Genomic DNA, 24653 nt, shown 5'->3' on the forward strand with positions numbered 1-24653 from the left:
GTAGTTTAAAACATTTAAAGAAAAAAGAAAGAAACATTGACAAACATAAGGGACATCGAGACAAGATCTGGACTATTTATTTAGTGCTCGTTTAAATCGTTGTAAACTTAAACCAAAAAAGTCCAGATCCTGTCTTGAGTTAACAATACGACAAAGGCGGGTCATTGGAGAATTTAGGCCATAGTTTGTTCTATGCTGATCGATGAACAGTACTTCATTGTTTCTCAATCTACGAGTCGGAATATTGAATTTTACTTGTCCCAGTAATGATGGAACATCGATTATACCATTTAGTATGCCGAACATATATATGGAGTCAATATTAGTTCTACGTTTTTGTAGACTAGAAATATTTAACATTGACTCTATTTCAGCATAAGAATAATTATCTCTCTCTAGTCCAAGCATCCACGCTATTTTTCGAAGCAAGCGATTGTTCCGGACGCGTAAAATCAAATAAATTAAAATAATACAATAATTAGAAAGGATCCCCGGTAAATGTATAGAACTGACGGCTGGGCTCTCAATAAAGATAAAATGGTCACTTTCGAGCCTGGCCTCAGTATTACCGGGGAAAAATAGCTAGGTTAAAATGAATAAAATGTATAAAAATATATTATGTAAATGTCATGTTGCGCGCGTCGCGGCTGCCGACGAAATGGCCCGTACGGGCATTGAGCGCCCGTATTTACGCCACCTGCGGCCGGCGGCATGTAGCGAGTGGCGGGGAAAGATTACCCCCACCACTCCGAGGCAGCCGGCGCGGGTGGGATGGCCGACTCACGGAGCTCGACGCGCACCGCTTTATAAGGCGGTCAAATGGAAATATTAAATCAGTTGAGTTCCTAACTCTGAACAGTTCACACGTGTTTTATTCCGTTCTCCGTCCTGTTCGCCTTCCTGCACTTCGCTCTTCGCTCCGCTCTGCCTGCTGACTGCCTTCGCCTCTCTGCACCACTTGGACCGGGTGGAAAGTCCTTTTCAGGGCTATTGAGGTTGACTTGCGGTCGGCGCAGCTGTGCTCCTACCTTCCGACTTTGTCTTTGGCTCTGTCTGGGAGGGCGGCTTCCCACTTACGCCGGGAAGCTTGACTGCGGCAGACGCGGGTGACGAACCGGCGAAACTTTCATCGTGGTAACGCGTACGTTACATTTGGTCCTTCGGAGCTAAGGATCGTCGCCAGTGGTCTCCAGTCTACAACACACCTACAGCATGCCGGTCAACAGATCGCCTGTGTCGACGCGTTCGGGAACGCGTCGAGACGCCGGCACGGAGCACGAAGAGGAGCTTCAGGAGCCCCAACCGGGGTCTGTACGAGCACATCAGGAGGAGCCCCAGCCAGGGCCTTCACACGACTGCCAGGAGGAGCCTCATCAAGGACTTCTGGAGGAACAAAAGGACTCGGACGAGGGATCCGCACCCTCGGAGCGGTCCATCTCATCGGCGACATTTCGCCGACAGATGGAGGAACGCGAGGCGCATCACGAGAGGCAGGTGAGCAGCCTCAACGAGATCATCGCCGCGCTGAAGGCCGCCAACGCGAGAGAGGACGCCAGACGAGACATGGCAACCCCCCTCACGCCCACCATCGAGAGGGACCTCACATCGCACGGGACGTCGGAACCGGCTCACAAGCCGCTGCCGCTGACGTCAGACGCGTCTAGGACCGACGCAGCCCTCAGTACGAGGGAGGCTGCCGCCGCACGCCACGCCGCACGCTACGCCGCTGATCCGGAGGATACCGGAGCGGCGTACATCCAGCAGCCGAGCCACTACGACAGCAGCCGGGCGAGAGACGGGGCCGCTTGGAAGCGCCCTGTCACCGACGCGGAAGCAGCCTTCAGCACAAGGGAGGCCGCCGCCGCACGCCACACCACACGCTACGCCGCTGATCCGGAGGACACCGGAGCGGCGTACATCCATCCACCGAGCCACTACGACAGCGGCCGGGTGAGAGACGGGGCCGCATGGAAGCGCCCTGTCGCCGACACGGAAGCAGCCTTCAGAGCAAGGGAGGCCGCCACCGCACGCTACGCCGCTGATCCGGAGGACACCGGAGCGGCGTACACACTTCCGCCGAGCCACTACGACAGCGGCCGGGTGAGAGACGGGGTGCCACGGAGGCACCCGGTCGCAGAGGCGGACTCCAGGACGAAGGAGGCCGCCAACACACGCTACGCCGCTGATCCGGAGGACACCGGAGCGGCGTACACATTTCCGCCGAGCCACTACGACAGCGGCCGGGTGAGAGACGGGGTGCCACGGAGGCACCCGGTCGCAGAGACGGACTCCAGGATGAAGGAGCCCGCCAACACACGCTACGCCGCTGAGCCGGCCTACGCCGGAGCGACAAACGCACATTTACAAGGCCGCTACAATGAGCGGCATCGGGACAATGAGGCGCCACCTGCACACAGCCGAAGGGAGGACGCCGACGTACGCTACGCCGCCGGGCCAGGCGAGCCCGTAGCGGCACGTACTATACCACTGGGGGGCTACGAGTTTCGTGACCCGGTGAGCGCGTGGGTACAAGAGGGGCTACCCACGGAATACATGCCGCCGGGTGCCACCGGCGAGCCTGTGACAAAATACAGACAGCCGCCGGAGTGGCACACGTTCATGGCGAGGCAAACCGGCGCTAGGGATCTACCGCAATTCTCCGGCGACCCGCTAGAATGGCGAATATTTAAGGCGCAATTTGATCAATCGACACAGATGTGCTCCCTTACAAACGCGGAGAACATTCTCCGTCTGCAACGAGCCCTCACAGGACGGGCCAAGGCCACAGTGTCGTCTTTGCTGGTAGATCCCCGAAATGTGCCGGACATTGTGAAGATGTTAGAGGCCGCCTTTGGACACCCGGAGATCGTCGTGGACAGAGTACTGGAGCGGATAAGAAAACTCCCTAAACTGGCCGACAACGCATCCCTGGAGGCCCTGACGGACTACGCGGTCGCGATAAGAAACGTCGTATCGACCGTAGAGGGCCTCGATGGAAGCCACCTCTCCTCCCCGAAGCTTCTGTCCGAGATGACTCAGAAGCTGCCACGAGTCGAGAGGATGATGTGGATTATGTCACGAGCGGATACCGTGAGAAAAGCTACCCCCAGGGATCTGGCACTGTGGCTAGCGAGACTGACCGGTGCAATACCGAATGCGGGTTGCATCGGGATCAGCACGGAACCCGCCCGAGTGGAGAAAAGGCGTACCCAAGAAAGGCACGTGTTTCTCACTCAGGACAAAAAATGCCTGTTCTGCGACATGAGTGGACACGCATTCGGACAATGCCGGAAGTTTCTCCGGAAAACGGTAGAGGAGAGGTGGACAATTGTGCGTGCCAAGTTCGTGTGCTACGGATGCCTGGAACCGGGACACAAAACGACCACCTGTGAAGCGGCGAAGTGCGACGAGTGCCACGGGCGGCATCATCGGTCGCTACACCGCGAGAGAGTGGACAGTACGCCGAACGAGCAAGTCTTATTGACAAGGCGGACGGAAGTCCCAGTGACCTTCAAGGTAGTGCCAGTAACCTTGAAGGGCCCGCGTGGGTCAATGGAGATCCACGCACTACTAGACGAGGGTTCATCGGTAACTCTCCTCGAGGAGGATGTCGCCCGTGCAGTGGGCGCCACCGGGGCCTGCGAGGAGTTGAGACTCATCGGTGCCAGTGGGAACACGGACACGCTACAGTCACAGCGTGTATCCGTAATCCTCGTTAAAGGAAACAAAGAATTTGGTGTCCAGGCACAGACGGTGCGGGTCATGGATCTGCCGCACCGCAACCGAAAGAGCACCAAGACACACGGGCCAGGCATCAAGCCGAAGATGTTAATCGGTCTTGATTACGCCACCCTAATGGTATCTACAGGCCCGCCAGTCCTACAAGAGGACGGGCGGCTAACCATCGAGACGGCCCTAGGAGCCGTCACCTACGGCGGGGCTGTGCACCCCGCCTTTGAATTACCCCCAGACGGCCAGGGTGAAAGGGACTTAGCGGAACTGGTAAAGAAGAGCTTCGCCGTTGACTCGCTAGGTGTAACCACCCTGGAACGTTGCCGCGCCGCAGATGTGCGAGCGGCGGAGCTCATGAGCAGCTCAACCACACAACTACCATCCGGACGATGGGAGACCGGTTTACTGTGGGCGAAAGACGGAGATTCTTTGCCCTGCAACCGGCAAGCAGCCATGAAGCGGCTGCACTCCCTGGAAAATAAACTACGGAAGGATCCGATACTGGCGATCGCATATCGCGCCAAGATGGCGGACTACATTGAAAAGGGATACGCCGTCAAACTAAGCCGCGAGGAGGTAGACGCCCACCATTCGCGCAAATGGTACCTGCCCCACTTCGCGGTGACAAACCCCAACAAGCCTGGCAAGATAAGGGTCGTGTTCGACGCCGCCGCCCAGTTCCAGAGGACGGCGTTGAACGACCATCTACTGACGGGACCTGACCTGCTTTCATCCCTCCTCGGAAACGTGATCCGCTTCAGAGAGGGACGAGTAGCCATCGCGGCCGACATACGGGAGATGTTCCTGCGGATAAGAATCCGGGAAGCCGACCAGCAATCGCAGCGGTTCCTATGGCGGACGCAGGACGGGCAGGAGCCCGACACGTTTGTCTTCGCGTCCATGATGTTTGGAGCGAAGTGCTCACCCAGCAGCGCGCAATTCGTGCGAAACACAGTCGCACGAGCACACGCGAAAGAATTTCCCGCCGCAGCAGAGGCGATCGAGCACAATATGTACATGGATGACTACCTAGACGCCACAGACAGCGAAGAAACAGCTGCAAGCCTGGTACGAGATGTTACCCTCGTACTCGGCAATGGCGGGTTCCGGCTCACCGGGTGGGCTTCAAACAAACCAGATGTCCTGGAAGAAGTAAAGGCCGACGACCGGGCCAATACAGCAGTCACCATAGGGGAAGAAGTAATGACGGAGCGGGTCCTCGGGATCGTATGGGATCCCAAGAGCGACCTATTTATATTTCGGCACGGAGCCGAAAGTGCAGCCATCCCGGAGCGACCCACCAAGCGCGGCATGTTGAGCGCCGCCATGAGTATCTTCGACCCAGTAGGCTTCATTGCGTGCCTCACGATACGGGCGAAGATACTGCTGCAAGCCATCTGGAGGACAAACACAGGTTGGGACCAACCGCTGCAACCGGACCACGCCGAAAAGTGGTTGGAATGGCGCGACCTGCTGGCAGCGAACGGCTGTACAATACCGAGATGCTCGCTGCAAGGGCAGAAAGAACCCGTGACACTGCACGTGTTCTGCGACGCGTCAGAGCAGGCATGCTGCACAGTGGCATACTTTGTGGGGGCCGATACCACAAGTTTCGCAATGGCGAAGTGCAAGGTGGCCCCCCTAAAGCCTCTGTCAGTGCCTAGACTAGAACTCCAGGCAGCGCTACTAGCGGCAAGGATGGCCGCCACCATAAAAAAAGAGAGTCGAGCTCTCATCACCCAAACCGTGTTCTGGACGGACTCGAGCACGGTCCTGTGTTGGCTGCGAACCGACCCACTGCGGTACAGCACGTTCGTCGCAAACAGGCTGGGCGAGATTGACGAGCTCACAGACGTACGGGACTGGAAATGGGTCCCCACCAAGGACAACCCAGCCGACATAGGGACCCGCGACAAGGGCCCACCCGACCTTGCGAGGTCGGGACTATGGTTCGGAGGCCCCGGCTTCCTGAGAAAAGGGGAAGCCGACTGGCCGAAAGAGAAGAAGTTACTACAACAACCGGACGAGAAGACGCTGGAGCGGAAACAACCCCGCCACTTCGTGGGCCACATCAGACGGACGGAGGCCCTACCCCAGGTGCAGCGCTTCTCGTCGTGGACCCGACTCGTCAGGGCGACGGCATGGGTGCTGCGATTCATCGCACGATGCCGCCGCCACGAGTCCCTACCGTCCCCAGGGGGGACCTTTGAACTTCACGCCTCAGAAACACGGGCCGCAGAAATCATGCTGCTGAAGCGGTCCCAGGATACGGCTTTCGGAGAAGAGCTGGAGCTCCTGAGACGAAAGGCGCCTATCCCGCCGCACAGCCGCCTCCATGCAGCGGCACCCTTCTTAGACAAAGAGGGAGTCATCCGGATGGGAACGCGCATCCAAGCGGCACAGAGCTTCGCAGAGGACTGCAGCGCGCCGCCTATCATGGACGGGACCTGCCCATACACCCGGCTGCTGATCACGCACAGCCACCGGAAGGGTGGCCACCCGGGAGTCGAGAGGACGATCGCCGACCTGAGAGCCAGCTACCTCATCCTGCGACTCCGCGGGGCTGTGAGGAAGATAACACGATGGTGCCCGCTGTGTAAAATGCTGCGCAGCCGGCCCCAACCCCCGCTGATGGGGCAACTGCCTGAGGCCCGACTGGCTTTCAGGACGCCGCCGTTCACGCACTGCGGGCTTGACTTCTTCGGGCCGATGATGATCACCAACGGCCGAAGAAAAGAAAAGCGCTATGGGGCACTGTTCACCTGCCTCACCACACGCGCGATCCACCTGGAGCTAGCGTCGTCCCTCGAAAGCGACTCCGCCATAATGGCCATAAGAAGGATGGCCGCCCGCAGAGGCTGCCCACACGCGTTATACTCGGACAACGCTACCAACTTCAGGGGAGCGGACAAAGAGCTGAAACAGGCCGTAGACGAGCTCCTGGCGGACCCCAGAATGCTCGCCGAACTTACAGTTCGCAAAATTGAGTGGAAATTCATTCCGCCCTCATCACCTCATATGGGGGGAGCGTGGGAAAGACTCGTGAGGTCTGTAAAACGAGCCCTCCACGCAACCCTCAACGAGCAGGCTCCAAGAGAGGAGACCCTCAAAACCATATTGGCTGAAGCAGAGTACACCGTGAACAATCACCCGCTCACGCATGTGTCAACCAAGCCCAACGACGAAGCACCGCTGACCCCGAACCACTTCTTGCTCGGGTCAGCCAACACACAGCCAACTCTGGCATATTATAACAAAAGGGAAGAAGGGGCCTGCCTTCATAAGCAATGGAGGATCGCCCAGAAAATGGCCGACATGTTTTGGCGCCGATGGCTGAGGGAGTATCTTCCCACCTTGGCGCACAGGAAGAAATGGCGCGAGCCCGCGCCTCCAATACAGGTCGGGGACCTCGCGCTCATCATGGACCCAAATCTGCCGCGGAATTCTTGGCCTCGCGGCAGAGTCACCCGTGCAGAACCAGCAGCTGACGGACAAGTACGAGTCGTCGAGGTGCGGACCACCAACGGCACCTACACCAGACCAGCGGTGAAGATCGCCGTACTAATGAAGGAAGAGGAACAACGCGCCCAGCAGGAAAATAGTACAGACTAGCTGCACGGGGGGAGTGTTCCGGACGCGTAAAATCAAATAAATTAAAATAATACAATAATTAGAAAGGATCCCCGGTAAATGTATAGAACTGACGGCTGGGCTCTCAATAAAGATAAAATGGTCACTTTCGAGCCTGGCCTCAGTATTACCGGGGAAAAATAGCTAGGTTAAAATGAATAAAATGTATAAAAATATATTATGTAAATGTCATGTTGCGCGCGTCGCGGCTGCCGACGAAATGGCCCGTACGGGCATTGAGCGCCCGTATTTACGCCACCTGCGGCCGGCGGCATGTAGCGAGTGGCGGGGAAAGATTACCCCCACCACTCCGAGGCAGCCGGCGCGGGTGGGATGGCCGACTCACGGAGCTCGACGCGCACCGCTTTATAAGGCGGTCAAATGGAAATATTAAATCAGTTGAGTTCCTAACTCTGAACAGTTCACACGTGTTTTATTCCGTTCTCCGTCCTGTTCGCCTTCCTGCACTTCGCTCTTCGCTCCGCTCTGCCTGCTGACTGCCTTCGCCTCTCTGCACCACTTGGACCGGGTGGAAAGTCCTTTTCAGGGCTATTGAGGTTGACTTGCGGTCGGCGCAGCTGTGCTCCTACCTTCCGACTTTGTCTTTGGCTCTGTCTGGGAGGGCGGCTTCCCACTTACGCCGGGAAGCTTGACTGCGGCAGACGCGGGTGACGAACCGGCGAAACTTTCATCGTGGTAACGCGTACGTTACAAGCGATGTTGGACTGATTCAATGTGATTTATGCGATTGACATAGAATGGAGACCAGACCACTGAGGCATATTCAAGAAGAGGGCGAACAGTTGAGCAATAAAGAGTTTTGATTGTACGGACATTAGTAAAATCAGAGGATATTCTGTTAATGAAGCCAAGTAATTTCAGTGATTTATTTACTGTATTATCTATATGCTCGTTGTATGTCAGTTTATAGCGAAACTTGATTCGATAATGGATTAAAAACAAGGACAGGCGCATTTGTTGATACGCCATCATCGGAACATTAATCAGTGTTGTAAATTTTATGTTAAAATACAACAAAAATACCCACTTGTCATTCAAACGCGAACGTCGAGCATTTCACAAGAAGGAAGTTTGACAGCTGAAGTAACGATGTCGCATTCGATTGTCAATGGCCGTTTTCACACATGCCACGCAAATCCACCCGGCGCGGTAATTTTACCGGATTCACCCTACAAAAGGCGACACAAGTGTCACAACACAAATGAAATTACCATAACCAGCTATTCTTACACTCTGATAAATGTTTCGTTATTTCGTTCACTAGAAACATAAATAAAATTATTTTCAACTATGAAATTAACCGTAATTGTCTTGTGCGGAAAAACGAGCTGAGAGATTCAGGTGTGATTATGGACGAAAAACTCTTATTTGATTCCCATATTCAATCCCGTAGCAATTGCACAGAAATCTTTAATCCGAGTCATCTTAAAAAAAACATTTCGATATCCAAGTGACTTGCTCTTCAAAGAATTCAGAGTACTGAATATTATTCAACAGTATATATTGAGAACGGTAGTGGTTACACACATAAAGAGAGACATTTACCCAAGCGTCAACCACAACCATAATACAAGATACTCTAATAGGGATCTGATACTAAGTGAAGGGGTCAACACTGTTCTGGCATCGAGACAACACTATAACGTAGGCAAAAAGGTCCATAACCTTTTGCCAGAATCGTGGAAAGACGGGAGTGTTGTCAAGTTACGGAAGGTGTTGACCTCGCTCTTTCATGACATTGGTCGTAGGGAGTCAGAAAAGTTGATGCATGCCACGGATTGGAGAACCTTACTGGATGTCAAAAATAAAATATAAAAAATAAGGAATAATTAAAAAAAATATATATTTATAGATGATTACCATGAAGTTTCGCATAAATAAATTGTCTATGTTTTTATGAATGTATGTATGTGTATGCGCATGGGTGTATGTACGTGTATGTGTATGTACATGTGTATATATGTGTATATTTATATATACATGTGTGTATATGTGTGTATGTCTGTATGTATATGAATCAAAATGTGTATCCGAATAAGTGTATATTTTGTTTGTCTGTGCTCTATATTAATTTGTTAAATATTATAATATATAAAAATGTAATTGCCTAGCTTGGAACGGGGTATGTACCCTTGTTAGCTGGGCAAAGTGAATATGGAATTGTATTTTGATAAAGAGTGTGAATAAATAAATAAATATTCAGGCGTCTATAAATAAGGCTTACAGAAATTTGGGCTTTCAACTCAATCATTCAAAACAACCGCATCCCTCAAAATCCTATATAATGCATACGTTTGCAGCCATCTTGAGTTTGCATCTGTTGTTTGGAATCCTCGATATACAATTTATATATCACAACTAGATAGAATACAGAATAGATTCCTTAAACTTCTGGATCGTAAATCTCTTACATATTTTGACTCGTATGAAGACTCTTCTTCTTTTCATAGTTCAACTTCCCTTACTAAACGTAGAAGCATTTCTGATCTGTCTTTCCTCTTAAAAATTTTAAACCATTTTATCGATAGTCCATATCTCTTATACCCGTATGCAGAGACAAAACTTAAGGTGAGGGAAGTACATTCTAATTTCAAATGCAGAGAATAACCCAAAGGTTAAGACAATAGAATATACTTTCCTCACCTTGAGGTTTGTCTCTGCATACGGGTATTAGAGCGTTGTCCCGTAAAGTCAACACGACAAGTTCATTTTTTTTACAACTCATTACCCAAAAAAAATTATGTCCAAAACTCGTTTATCTATCGTAGCTGCTCCAAATTTAATTGACTTTGTCCCCATTTCGATATTTTTAATACAAAATTTTGTGACTTGAAATGAAACATTTGTCCTTGTGTAATAAGTTTAAGTTCCTTTAAATACGTTTATTTTATTGTGATATCAAAATTTAGAATTGGTCAACTATAGTATGAAAATCCCTCTCCTCCTGTACCTCCTCTCTATTTCCTCATCCCTTAACCTTCTTACGAGCTCTTTTTTTTTCTTCTCATGTCTTATATAATACTATTTTTCTCTTTACTGTATAACACGTTCTCTCATTATATTTGTGTAAAAATTTAACTGGATGTATGTACTATTTTTTATATTTTGTATTCTTATAAAACAACTGTTGTTTTTCCTTAATAAATAAAAAAAAAAAAAAAAAAAAACACAAAGTGTTGCCTTTTGTAGGGTGAAACCGGTAAAATTACCGCGCCGGGTGGATTTGCATGGCATGTGTGAAAAGGGCCATAGTCGAGTGCTTTGGGGCACTCAAGATGAAGTCGATTGGTTTTCTATCGACTGCGTTCGTATGTGTGGTTCAAGAATGCTGTCACTCGTCGAATGGCGGAAGTCGCGTACGATTCTAAAGACGAATGAGTCAAGCTAATGCTGTTGTGTTTCTTGTTCGTGTTTCAGGCGGTATAGGGACACAAGCGGCTGCACAGTTCCGCCGAGCCCGAGTAACGGAAGACTTCGATATCTCAATGCGGCTGCTGTACTGGTACAGGGAGACCGAGCCTCGGAACACACGATACTGAGGATACACTGTGACGACGGATACATTCCTTTTCCCAAGGATGTCACCATTTGCACAGCTGGAGGATGGAGCGTAGATATACGATGTAAAAAAGGTGGTAACTATTGGTCGAACTCTTCGCTACGTTTGGGCTCCTCTGTAGTTTGGCACATTATTACTCTGAGATGTAAAATTACGTAATTTTACCAAAAGGCGTAGTAAAATACGGTAATTTACGGTATTTTACTATAATTATTGGTAAAAAACGAATTTGACTTACTAATTTTTATTTTTCGAAGATATAACCGTAGTAACCGTGACATCCGAATGTTCTTGATCTTGATGTAATGTAGGTACCATAAGGATCCTCTAGGAAAGGATGATGGATGGAAAAGATGCCCAAACGTAGGAAAACCATTCTATGACTATGGGGTATTAAGTTAGCTACAGTTCGCAGCTAAAAATAGGCCGTACTCAGATCAAGAATTGCCAAATGGATATTGATTTGCATTTTTGGTAAAAAACGAATATGACTTACTAATTTTTATTTTTCGAAGATATAACCGTAGTTCTCGTGACATCCGAATGTTCTTGATCTTGATGTAATGTAGGTACCATAAGGATCCTCTTGGAAAGGATGAGAAAAAAGGTAATCGGCCAGGAATGATATCAATAAATGATGTTATATCCTGAGGCTATCAGATTTTTTCATCTGGAAAATCCAATCATATTCGACTACTCACTGAACGGTGAAATATTATCATCTGTGTCTAGTATACGAGATTTAAGTATTATACTTGACACTACACTTTCTTTTACAATTTATATTGAACATGCAATTTATCTCCTGAATTGAGAAAAAATAGTATCTGAAGTAAATATGTTGATATAAGGACAGTTTTAAAGCAACATAATACACGTGTCGGGACAATAAATGACAAAAATCATGGGAAATATTCGAAATCAATTACCTGTGAAAACTGTCTCCTTTAACACCTTTGACGCTCCGACTGCTGCAACCAAACATACTGTAATTCACCATAGTAGATATTTATTTATTATAACGTAAGTTATTTACAAACAAAGCCAAGCACAGCTACAAAAGCATCCGATCGAATCATTATGTTTATGTTGTCAAAAAAAATAAAGTGGCCAGCACTAAGCAACAAACCAACATCGCTTGCGTTCTATGAAACATAATGATAGGGCTTCTCTATAAGTTCACGCATTATTACTCTGATGATGTTGTGACGCGCCATAATCCACCTCCATCACTCTGGCGCAGACTGAAGATCGTTGTCTCGGAACTGCATTGCATCGGTGGCGCGCCGCGACACACCACGCCAGGGTTTTGAAATTCTGACCAAACGAAATACATAGAAGTGATATGCGCCAGATAGCTCCCCAATACACCACTCCACAACACGACGTAACGATGTAATCCTGCCTTAAGAAATAACTTTAACAATATTACCTTTAAATACATAATTTGTGGTAACCTAATTTACTTTTTAATTTATTTTAGATCCACAAAAACGCATTTCAACAACGACGGAAGTGTGAGTATATGTTTAAGTGTTTTAATATAATTTATTTTTTTTATTTATTTTGAATCTTGAAATAGGGCACAAAAAACATATTATTATGTGTGCTCTAATGATATTTGTCTTTTTCAGACAAAGACTGGATTATACCCCCAGATAAATATAATAATTACATAATATTATATATGTTTAAGGCATTAACTTTGTGGTCAAACGTTTCATTTTAGTAAATATTTGTATATGACCACTTACTGACTTTTTTAGTCTAACGGTTTCGAGACGTACCCGTCTCTTCGTCAGGGCACTCACTACATCAACATGCAAATACTAAAATACCCCTCCACCTTCGCTATCACCGTCGTATATAAAAATAAAAATAATATTATATATTCAAATTCAAATTATTTATTCACAAAGTAACATAACAAATGATTAAAGACTTTAAATTGGAAGTTTATATCAAACCAAGAACCCTTGAGCAATGGTTCGACATTATTAAGGTATAATACTCTTTAATAGCAAGAGTATTTGCCTCTTAAACATAGTTTCACTAACGTGAAAGATGTCGATCTCCAAAGTGATAATGTTCAGCTGCTTGACTGCTCTTCCAATCGGCATGACCAGAGGCAGGTTGGTTCTGGAAACCGGGAGGTAAAACAGTCTGTGCTGACGCTGTCGGAGATAGCCATCAGGAACATAAAAATTTATACTCTCTAAAATGGCCGAGTTATCGATGAAACCCCTTAACATTCTGAAAAAATGGCTCAGTGTTGACCCATCCCTTCTAAGTTGCCAACTATTGGTCCCAAGCGTACCCAAGAGGAACCCAGTGGGATAGAGCCACGGATAACTACCATACTCCCTCATGTAGAGATACCTCAGAAATTTTTCTGAACCCTCAACATGAGGGAGTATCTTGCTTCGTGCGGACTCCATATCAACGATGCACTCTCAAGCCTCGAGCGAACCAACGAGTTGTACAAAATTCTGAGTGTACGGGGATTCTCAAAAACCCTCCCAGTTCGGAGAATAAAACCCAACATCTTTAGTGGAAGTCACATGTTCTCTCGATGTGAGCATGAAAAGTCATTATATTATATGGGTTTTCCAAAAATACATAAATTACATGCAGATTTATAGAGATGCGAACACCACCATGTCTAAACATGCACTAAGCTTAATTGAAAAAAAAAAAAACTTATATTGGAGAATTAGTAGGGAGTAAAGAAGAAGGGAGGAAGGTAGTGGTGGGGTTACCCGATTGGTTAATTTTTAATTAAAAAAGAGGGCTGTACCGAAAGTTTATTGGATTATTCATTAGGGGAATATTATTTAAGGCTTTTTTAATGTGAAAAATCTCCATTGGAGGTGTATTTTAGTATTTGCATGTTGGTGTGTTGAGTGTCTTGACGAAGAGACGGATACGTCTTGAAACCAGTAGACTAGAAAGTCGGTAAAGTGGTGATATACTAATATTTACTAATATTAGTTTTAATTATTACATTTATAATTTAATAAAGTATCCAAAAAAAAATTATTTTATAAGATTCAATTCTACTTTTATTTTTAAATTATGTGCACGAGTGTATAATGTGACGGGTTTTGTTTTGTTAGGACATTATCAAACTAACTTGAATATTTTTAAAGTTTTCTTACATATTAACACTAATTGCTGTTTGATGTAATATGTGCATAATGGGGCTGATAGTTTATGGGGGTATTTTAGCAAGTATTGAAAATTTCTATAGATAATGTCCTAACAAGACGAAATGCGTCACATTATACACTCTTGTATATATTTAAAAAATAAAAGCAGAATTTAACGAAAGAATAGTATTTTATTTTGGATACCTTTGTATGGAATTTATGTATGGAAATGAAACATGGAACTGGCAGAGGAAGGATGAAAGCAGTTGAAATACGATCTCTTAGACGAATGAGTGAGAAATCAATGTATGACAGGGTTACGAATGATGAAATTAGGCGAGTGTGTAAATCTGAGTCTGGAATAATTGATAAGATCAATAAAGGGTCTCTGAGATGGTTTGGTCATGTAGAACGAATGGACGACGCAATAATGGTAAAACAAGTATATATGGCGAAAATGAACGGTAACGTGAGGCGAGGACGATCGAGGAAGACGTGGTATGATCAAATAAACAAAAGTGAAAAAGTTTTTAGAGAAGGTAATATAGATGTCTAGGTATCTACAGGGCTTATGACCTGTCATTGGCTGGTTTAAGTGGCCACTTTACACACTGTGTAACATTCACCATTTTGCCTAAATTTTAACATCTTTATTCCTTCAATTTTTTCATCTGTTGATGTTTGTGAAGTTAAAGAGCTGAAACCTTTATTTATGCAGGTGAAATTCATCTAAATGAATCATTCAAATTTTTAATATGTTAAATCAAAGCTAGGGTCAAATGTTATAAACACTATTTTCCTAGGAAACCACTCTCTAGTCACCGTTACGACGGCTGTCCACCGCATCACCGCACCGTTTACTACGGCCGTTAAGATACGGACACCGCTGTCCTAGGACACACTAGCTTTAGTGTAAATATAAGTTTATATATACAGGGTGTTCTTTAAACCCTGTCACATCCGAAACCACGATGATCAATATGAGCAAGGTGACATACTGGCACATTAAAATACATTTTTAGAACGAATAAAATATACAAAAATAAAATATTTAATGAAGCTAATGGTTGCTTACTTCTGTAGGGGAGAAACGAGGAGGGGGAGAGGGGAGTCTGATACGCCGTCAACCGCGCGACCGCACCCCCCTCGCTTATCTCCTGCAGAAGTAAGCAACCATTTGTTTTTTATAATATTTTATTAAAAAATATTTTTTGTTCTAAATATTTTTTTAATACGCTAATACATGTCTTCTTGTCCATACTGATCATCGTGGTTTTGGAAATGAAAGGGTTTAAAGAACACCCTGTATACTAGTTGTAATGTAAGCTTGCTTATGAAAATAAAAAACGAAAAATAATTCTTTGACTACTTTTCTGAAAAGATTGAAAAATAAATACGCTAAAATTCTTTTTTGCAGGGCAACTGCGGAGACACAAGGTTGTAGACTACCAAAACTACCCTCGCACGGAAATTATTCTCTTCCGGGTGGTATTTCAAAAAACGTAGTCACCGTCTTTACAATTCTTTACTACTCCTGCGAGGAGGGCTATAGCTTGTCTACCCCAGTTTCCATCTGTGAAGTATCCAACTCGTGGGCTCCCATTCCAGTTTGTTACAGTAAGTCAGGTTTGAACTTGCAATGAATATAAACACAAGAAACAAAAAGGCATTTGCAACAACAACAACAACAATAACAACAACAAACCATCACGCCGTTTCCCCGTAGGGATAGGCAGAGAGGATAGAACGCCATAACACTCTATCTTGGCATACAGACTTCGCTTCCTCTACATTCATACATCTTCTTATGCACGCACGCCGATTATTCCTACTTTTGACATGTCCATCTTCAAGTATTTGATGGACTCGATCGTGCCATGTCTTTCTCGGTCTTCCTCGTTTTCTGCATCCATCAACATTTGCATCGTAGATCCTTTTAGCCGTTCTTTCGCTGTCCATTCGCTCTACATGTCCAAACCAACGCAGCACCCCTTTCTTGATTCTGTCAATAATGCATGTCTCAGCCTTACACACTTCACGGATCTCGACATTTGTGCACCTATCATACATCGTTTTACCACACATTCGCCTGAGGGATCGCATTTCGACAGCATTCAACCTACTTTCATCATTATTTTTCCAATTCCATACTTCGCTCCCATACATTAGAGTTGGAACTAGAACTCCGTTGTGAACTGCTAGTTTAGCCTCCTGCGATAAACATTTGTTTGCCAAAGTAGATTTTAGTGCACCGTTCACCCTGTTCCCGGCACTCACCCTCCTTTCAATATCTTTATCATTAAAACACAATAGGCATTTGCCTATTGTGTTTTAATTGTGATGCTGGAGACGAGTGCTATGCATTCCGTGGACTACAAGTAACGTAATCGTCTTTGTTTTTCAAAAACTATTAATAACCAAAAGGCTCTCCACGTCAACGTGACATGGCAAAAAATTGAAATATCCTGTTACAGATAAATAGCATGGAAAAAAAACAGACTAAAAAATCTAACCGTAACTAGGATAACTGAAGATAACCAAGCTAGAGAATGGCCTTTCCGCAGCTTTTGAGAAGACTTTTTGCTCTAACTGTATCGTTTTTCTGTTACAGAAAATTGTGCACTGGAGACTTTGGATACAGTTATTTACAATTGTACAAATTTAAAAGGGAACCCGGTTGCCTGTTCTCCAAATATGTCTCACGGGACAACCATTTATCCCAGATGTAAGGACAATCATCTTCTTGAATCTGGTGATCTTGGATCCATAAAGTGTTTTGATGGTGTTTTGGATAAGAGTCCACCAAAATGCAAACAAGGTGAGGATCCAGATACTAAAATTTAAATCTAAAATCACTGTTTTTTTTTCGTCAAGAATATTTATAAATTAGAAAGAATGAATTTTAAATGTCTTAAATATGATCATTATTCGTAAACCAGACTACACATTGACATCCACTAAATATCTCATTATTTTTATTTCCAGATCTTGGTAATGAAATAAAAGATCCTAAGAACATGACTGATCTTCAAACGATACCAGATAATACGTGAGTAAATTTATTTATTCTCATAATGCTCGTAATAAACAATTGATAAATTGCTGTAATATTATTTGAAGCTAAAGAAAACTTGGTTTCCATATTTTTTAAAAAACCTCTTCGAGAGTCAAAAACAGAACTTAGAAAAAACGGAAACGCATACTTGAGCAAGCGGGAGTAGAACTCTTTTTATCAAATTTAATTATAAAACAATGAGAAACTTCTAGATGTAGGTTCTGCAGTGCAGATAAGGAAACACCCATACACATTATATGTGAATGTGATGCTTTACATCATTAAAGACTCACCCTCGAGGGACTGTTGGTTAAACCTTAGGATGTTAAAGAGCTCGCCTCCTACCTAATAGTCCGATATTTTACCGATCTGGCCTTGGAAGGGGAGATTTAGCAAGAATAGAACTCTCGCCTTTTACACAGTAGGCAGGCTTTTTATAAACCTGGGTTTGGAGGGCAAGAACTATTCACTAGAATTATTCCATCTTCACAGGTTGCAGCGACATCAGGAGCTTGCATAGCACTGACCCTTACCTCAAAGAATAAGAATATTAAATAATGAAGTTTTCCCGGTTTTGCAGCGTCCTCACCCATTATCTCCCAACAAGCCTCCGAGTATCATCCGACCATCTCGATGGTCGGCGCGGCGTTTTTGGAGCCTCATATTCTTGGGCCTCTACTCGAGAACACGCTTTGTCCATCTATCGTAAGACATTTAAGAGATATGGCTTGCTTGTTTCCGTTGTTTGATTGACACTTAAAAAAATGATCCACAAACAACATTTTGCTTCTTTTCCTTGTTACTAAGGATTGAAATCCACTTAATCAGCTCCAACTCCTTTAGCTGTGTATTCCCATTTGTCTCTCATTTTAGATAGGCTGTTACATAAATGCAACTTGATCTTAAATTACTGCAATCTATGACTAAATCACTTAAAATCTAGTTACATTTATTATCCAGTCCAGCATCTTGGTGCTCTTTTTTTCTTCTGCTTACCTCCACGCCAGCTCAAAGCTATTGTTACCTCTTTAACTCTGTCAGCTATACCACTTTAGCTATCTATTGACTCATCTAGGTGGACGGCTGCAATCACTAAAGACTCCAGAAAGACTCATTGTACTCCTAATTGATTAGTTTACCGTTTAAATCTTTAATTTTCCTTCCTTTCTTTGTCCCTTCACCACAAATTCTTCGTTACGCCATCGTTCCTTCTTAAATACAATAAATTCATTTAAATATGTACTCGTATCTTTTTAAAGGTCTGGTTGTCGGTTGCCAAGGTTCCCGAAACATGGACAATACGAAGTAATGAATGGTAAAGGTCCGTTGGTCGTAGGACGCTTAGTGGCCGAGTCCTCGATACTCAAGTATTCCTGCAAAAAAGGTCATGATCTCACAGATTTATACTCGTTTTGCGAAGAAACCACTTGGTCATCGACTCCTAAATGCCTTTGTAAGAATTATAAACATTTAAAAATTAATGATTTTTAATTTTAATTACATATACAGAGTGTTCTTTAAACCCTGTCACATCCGAAACCACGATGATCAGTATGAGCAAGAAGACATATTGGCACATTAAAATAAATTTTTAAAACGACTTAAATCTTAAAAAATAAAAGATAAATAAAAAACGAATAGTTGCTTACTCCTGCAGGGGAGAAACGAGGAGTGGGGGGGAGGGGGGGGGGCTGATACACTGTCAACCGCACGGCCGCGCCCCCCTCGTTTCTCCCCTGCAGAAGTAAGCAACCATTTGTTTTATTTAAATATTTTATTTTAAAACTTTTTTTGTTCTAAATATTTTTTTAGTATGCTAATATGTCTTCTTGCTTATACTGATCATCGTGGTTTCGGATGTGACGGGGTTTAAAGAACACCCTGCATATATGTATTTTGACCTCAGAGTAATAATGCGCTAGCGATAGAGGGGCCCTATCGTTATTTTGCGTAGAAGAAAACCGTTACATATTTTTGGTTAGCGACAACTTCACTCTGCTGGCGGCCATTTAGTGTTTGACAGCTAGCGCGTAACGGACGCTTTCGTCGATATGCTTGGCTTTCTTTGTAAATAACTTGGATATTTACTCGTTACAATAAATAAAAATCGACAATGGTGAATTGCAGTATGTTTGGTTGCAGCAGTAGTAGCTTCAAAGGCGTTAAAGGAGTCAGTTTTCACAGCTTATTGATTTTTAAAAATATTTTTATTTGATTTTCGTTGATTTTTGGCATATATAGTCTCGACACGTGTATTCTACGATTTACTGTTAAAAAGTTTGATTCTGTATCGAGCAGAGTTCGATTCAAAGTAGACTCGAAAAACCTTGAAATCATGTCTAGAATGACGTGTCTAAATTTCAGAACGCTTTGACTCATACAGACAAACAAACACACACGTCATGCATTTTCAGTTTTATAAAATAATTAAAGGAGAATTATAAATAATTAAAATGGAATTACCCTGCAATCATAAATACACAGGTACATATTTAAAAGTAATTACAATGCAAATTCATATCGATTTGGCGATTCTTGACCCTTAGTACGGCCCATTGAATTGCTGCGAACTGTAGCTAACTTAATACTTAATAGTCATATAATGGTTTTTCGACGTTTGGGCTTCTCTATGGCGTGCGCATTATTACTCTGAGATTTTGACGGATGTACTGCTTAAACCAAGTCAGCTTTTTTAGTACTAAAACAAGCTTGCAGATTAAAAAATATATATTTCAATATTCTCCATTTGGAAATTATAGTCCTTAAAATATAGCTTGATTAGAATGACAGTTGTCAGCAAAAGTGAGGACATAATTGTAATAACACGTCTAAGGAGTTATTTATATTGACTCACGAAAAATCATTCGTATCTGGCATGTTAATTTATTTTTTTTATACAATGCTTTACATATAAATTAACATAATTATATAAAATCAGATTTAAAACTAAAATAAACCTATTTAAATTTATTTCAACAGACAGGGAAAACATTCTTGAGAAGGGAATATTGAAGTCTAGGCATTTACAGGGTTTACGACCTGTCATTGGCTGGTTTAAGTGGCCACTTTACACACTGTTTAACATTTACCATTCTGCTCATATTTGAACTAGATAAATCTAATGAATTAGATGAATCTCACCCGCATAAATGAAGGTTTCAGCTCTTTAACTTCACAAACATCAACAGATGAAAAAATCGAAGGAATAAAGATGTTCAAATATGGGCAGAATGGTGAATGTTACACAGTGTGTGTAAAGTGGCCACTTAAACCAGCCAGTGACAGGTCATAAGCCCTGTAGATGCCTTGACTTATATCTTTCTTTCTCTAAAGTGTTCTTCGTCGGCCTCGTGGAGTAATGGTTAGCGCGTAAACCTGCCATCCAAGAGGTCTCGGGTTCGATTCCTGACATGGTTGATATGAAATATTTATTTAAAAGGGTGTTTTCAAATTAGAATATTTCATAGTCCCTGGACGGGTACCTGAAGCGTTAGACTAATTATCTTACCTTCATGTTACAAAAATGATCAAGATACACTGCGATTGGTGTACCAATGCAGTGTCCTATGCACCATTAGGTGCGGAAAGGGAATGATGATGATGAAAGTTTTTTTCATCTCTGGTGTAATACATCAATACTTCTTATATTTATATACAATATGGACGGGCATGACGTACCGATATTTAGGGGGAGTATTTTTCAGGTATTTTTATCGACAAATCCACTCCCTTACAATGACCTACCTCACTCACCTTTAAATGGCCGCCATTTTTATTTTTACGTTGCGATTACGCTAGTGCATGTACACAAATTTCAATAACTGAGTACGTAAATATCGCAGAACAATAAATTTGGTGTTATTCGCACGATAAAATATTGTTCTAGCGCCTACTAAACAAATTTAATTGATACTAACGGCCAAACATACCTAAAAACATTCAAACACAGAAAAAAGTACGCGAACATTTTTTTTTTGTGCATTTCCGCACATCATTCAAAAACTAGTCAGTTAAGTGGTAATTTTTTTATGCTATTTTTACAGCTTGTTATGTTATCTACAAAATGACACTAAAGTTGTTACCATAAGTATTTCACTTTAAGTACTAAATGTTACCTAATACAACTCTTACATGGGTCAAAATAGAAGTGATAAAATACAAATTGCTTTTATACTTTTAATACATCAAAATAAAACAATCAATTGTTTATCTAAAGAAATGGGGCGTAACTGAAACTCAAAGATGCTGTTCAAAATATCCTTCATTGTTTTTAATGCACATTGTTGTTCTTAAAACAATTTGTCGTGTTGAGCGGGGGATCATACCTGAAAAATACTCCCCCTAAATATATGTATGTCATGCCCGTCCATATTGTATATTTTTTACTTCTATGTAGTATATAAACTGACATACAACGAGCATATAGATAATACAGTAAATAAATCACTGAAATTACTTGGCTTCATTAACAGAATATCCTCTGATTTTACTAATGTCCGTACAATCAAAACTCTTTATTGCTCAACTGTTCGCCCTCTTCTTGAATATGCCTCAGTGGTCTGGTCTCCATTCTATGTCAATCGCATAAATCACATTGAATCAGTCCAACATCGCTTGCTTCGAAAAATAGCGTGGATGCTTGGACTAGAGAGAGATAATTATTCTTATGCTGAAATAGAGTCAATGTTAAATATTTCTAGTCTACAAAAACGTAGAACTAATATTGACTCCATATATGTTCGGCATACTAAATGGTATAATCGATGTTCCATCATTACTGGGACAAGTAAAATTCAATATTCCGACTCGTAGATTGAGAAACAATGAAGTACTGTTCATCGATCAGCATAGAACAAACTATGGCCTAAATTCTCCAATGACCCGCCTTTGTCGTATTGTTAACTTAAGACAAGATCTGGACTTTTTTGGTTTAAGTTTACAACGATTTAAACGAGCACTAAATAAATAGTCCAGATCTTGTCTCGATGTCCCTTATGTTTGTCAATGCTTCTTTCTTTTTTCTTTAAATGTTTTAAACTACTCTTTTATTGTAATATTTAAACCTTATAAATTGTATACATGGACAATGTCCGTTAATAAATAAATAAATAAATAAATAAGTAGGAACAAATTAATTAACATTTTTTGTAGATTACCTATAAAATAAATCACCGCTCGCTGCTGCTAGACACGGTGCTATCTCTAAATACTATTTGATTTCAGCCCACTGTAAAATGGTGGTCTCGCACAGCGTGGACTTTACTTGCTACAGTAAAGATCGAGAAATGGTGCACTGTAATGACAGCATGCCTCCTGGCTCATACATTCACGCCGCCTGTAAAACTGGACACAACGCCATTGGAATATTAGACGATCTCACGTGTGGCAGAGAAAGGGATGGATTTTGGGATAATCAAATACCAACTTGTGCTCCGCGTAGGTTTTTAACTTCTTAATATTTTATTTAATTGACTTGCACGGAAAAAATTGCATTTTACAATAAATATTATATACAACAATGAATGTTCGAATGTTTGGAGGCTGGGTGGATTTTCTTCCTGGGGAGTTATTCAGATCTAATTTTGTTGTAACAGACATTTTCGAGAACGGAGTATTGAACTCTAGACAATTGAAGACTTATGACGTTCAATCCTATAGTATCTGATAGCTTCTTAAAATATAAATTTAGACAACATTATTTTTTTGGTATGTGTATTTTAGTACATACACAAATCTGGATTTCTCCCGAGGGGGAGTAGGTATATAATAATATATACCTACTCCCCCTCGGGAGAAATCCAGATTTGTGTATGTACTAAAATACACATACCAAAAAAATAATGTTGTGTAATAAGATCTGGTCAAAATATAAGTATAAATAAATTGCAGAATCATCTGCAGGCGATTACTAGTACTTAATTTAACTCGGAAGAGTCTTAAATACATAAAATAAAGTAATATGCTAATTAAAAATACTTAACTTCAATATCAATACATAGATGGTGCTCCAACACGCTAGTGAATGCTTTCTCATTTAATAAGATATATACAAGAATCAAAATGATACCAATGTCGATATTCGCTAATAAGCGGAATGGGGAATGTTGTTAAAAACGTAAAGTGGCCACTCAACCCAGCCAATGACAGGTCATAAGCCCTGTAAACGCTCGAATATCGATAATCCTGAATTTGAAAAAATTCTACCTCATCTCTGTAGGAATATTGATAAAAAATATATAAATTTAGCTTTGTTTATGCTCTTCTGTAAACCTTGCAAAATGCAGATCCGATAGTATACGTAGGGCCGTCGATGTATATTTTTTGGGAGATCCCGTGTAAGTTGGATTTGTTCCAACGTTTCAGCTACTATTGCACATGTTTTTTCTACGAAACTCCTAAAGGTTACCCCGAAGATGGCTCCTGCAATGGTAACCGAAACGTAGGAACGAATCCAACTTACACGAGATCACCCAAAAAAAGATACTCATTGATAGATAAGCTGTTGAGAACATGTAGGTCTGTGTTGTGATTTAATATTTACCACTTCGCGAGTAGTTTTTTTTCGATTCTGCATACTATACGAGTGTGCATGGTTTTGGACATAGACTGGGGAAAATCAGTGACATCTGTCGTTGAAAAGGTTAATAAATATCAACAATTATGTGTTAATTTCGGGTACAAGTTAAAAATATGATTAATAAGTATCGTTGGTAGAACAATTAGATGCTGAAAGATTAGAGGAAAAAATAAATGAGTAAAAATAACCGGGTGACTTTCGTTTCTAGTAAATATCTAGACATTCATCTTTGTTGAGATAAAATTATTTTCAGAATGTGGTTATGAATCATCAGCGTCCATCAGCCATATTATTAATGCTCGAGTCAGCAAGAGGAGCGAGTTCCCTTGGCATGTTGCGGTGTACCAAGCCTTCAGTACAGAAAACATACAGCAAATATGTGGAGGAACCCTTTTGTCTTCCCACGTTGTTATAAGTGGTATGCATTTATTTATTTATTCATATTTTTTGCTTACAAATTATAATAAACAACAAAAATAATGTGACCTCACTGGGGTTTCCCGTGCCGAGGACACTTAACAATTTAGTTTTTTGAAATTACATTTTAGAATAAACAAAGAAGACAAACTTAAAAAACAAACATAATTAACAAATATTCAGTTTTAAAAACAAGGTATTTTTGTACATCTATATTATTTATATTACAAAACACAAAATGAAAATAACAAAAACCTAACATAAGCTATACAGTTGTAGAGCTGTTGATTCAGTATTAGTATGGGCGAATGAGACAATCCATTTTACTTCTACCTAGCTCCACTATCCTTTTTTTTATAGCCCTTTTAAACATTTTCTCATTACTAATTGCTTTAATAGATAGTGGAAGTAGGTTGTAGATTTTAATTGAATAATACTCAAAATCCTTTTGTCCGAAAGTGGTATTAGTTTGTATTTGTTTAAGTTGTCTGTGTGTTGAGGATCTAGGGATTA

At 42.6% G+C, this 24653-nt stretch overlaps 1 protein-coding gene across 3 annotated transcripts in view; it reads left to right on the forward strand.

Annotated features, from left to right (window-relative positions):
- Positions 1-24653, forward strand: part of LOC148278178 (modular serine protease-like) — a 44130-nt gene that overhangs the window by 12762 nt on the left and 6715 nt on the right. Inside the window, exons 3-11 of one of the 3 annotated variants that reach the window (XM_088231801.1) lie at positions 10801-11015; positions 12426-12459; positions 15175-15256; positions 15509-15708; positions 16703-16909; positions 17077-17140; positions 18406-18599; positions 22370-22582; positions 23977-24141. In XM_088231801.1, coding sequence (XP_088087927.1) covers positions 16786-16909; positions 17077-17140; positions 18406-18599; positions 22370-22582; positions 23977-24141 — 760 coding nt within the window. In that variant the 5' untranslated portion in view covers positions 10801-11015; positions 12426-12459; positions 15175-15256; positions 15509-15708; positions 16703-16785. The remainder of the gene's footprint in view (positions 1-10800; positions 11016-12425; positions 12460-15174; positions 15257-15508; positions 15709-16702; positions 16910-17076; positions 17141-18405; positions 18600-22369; positions 22583-23976; positions 24142-24653) is intronic. The other 2 variants (XM_088231799.1, XM_088231800.1) reach the window with 2 other exon arrangements.

Source organism: Micrasema longulum, unplaced genomic scaffold (assembly GCF_059751315.1).
Source record: "Micrasema longulum isolate JH-2025_06_02 unplaced genomic scaffold, ASM5975131v1 h1tg000920l, whole genome shotgun sequence".
NCBI lineage: Eukaryota > Metazoa > Arthropoda > Insecta > Trichoptera > Brachycentridae > Micrasema > Micrasema longulum.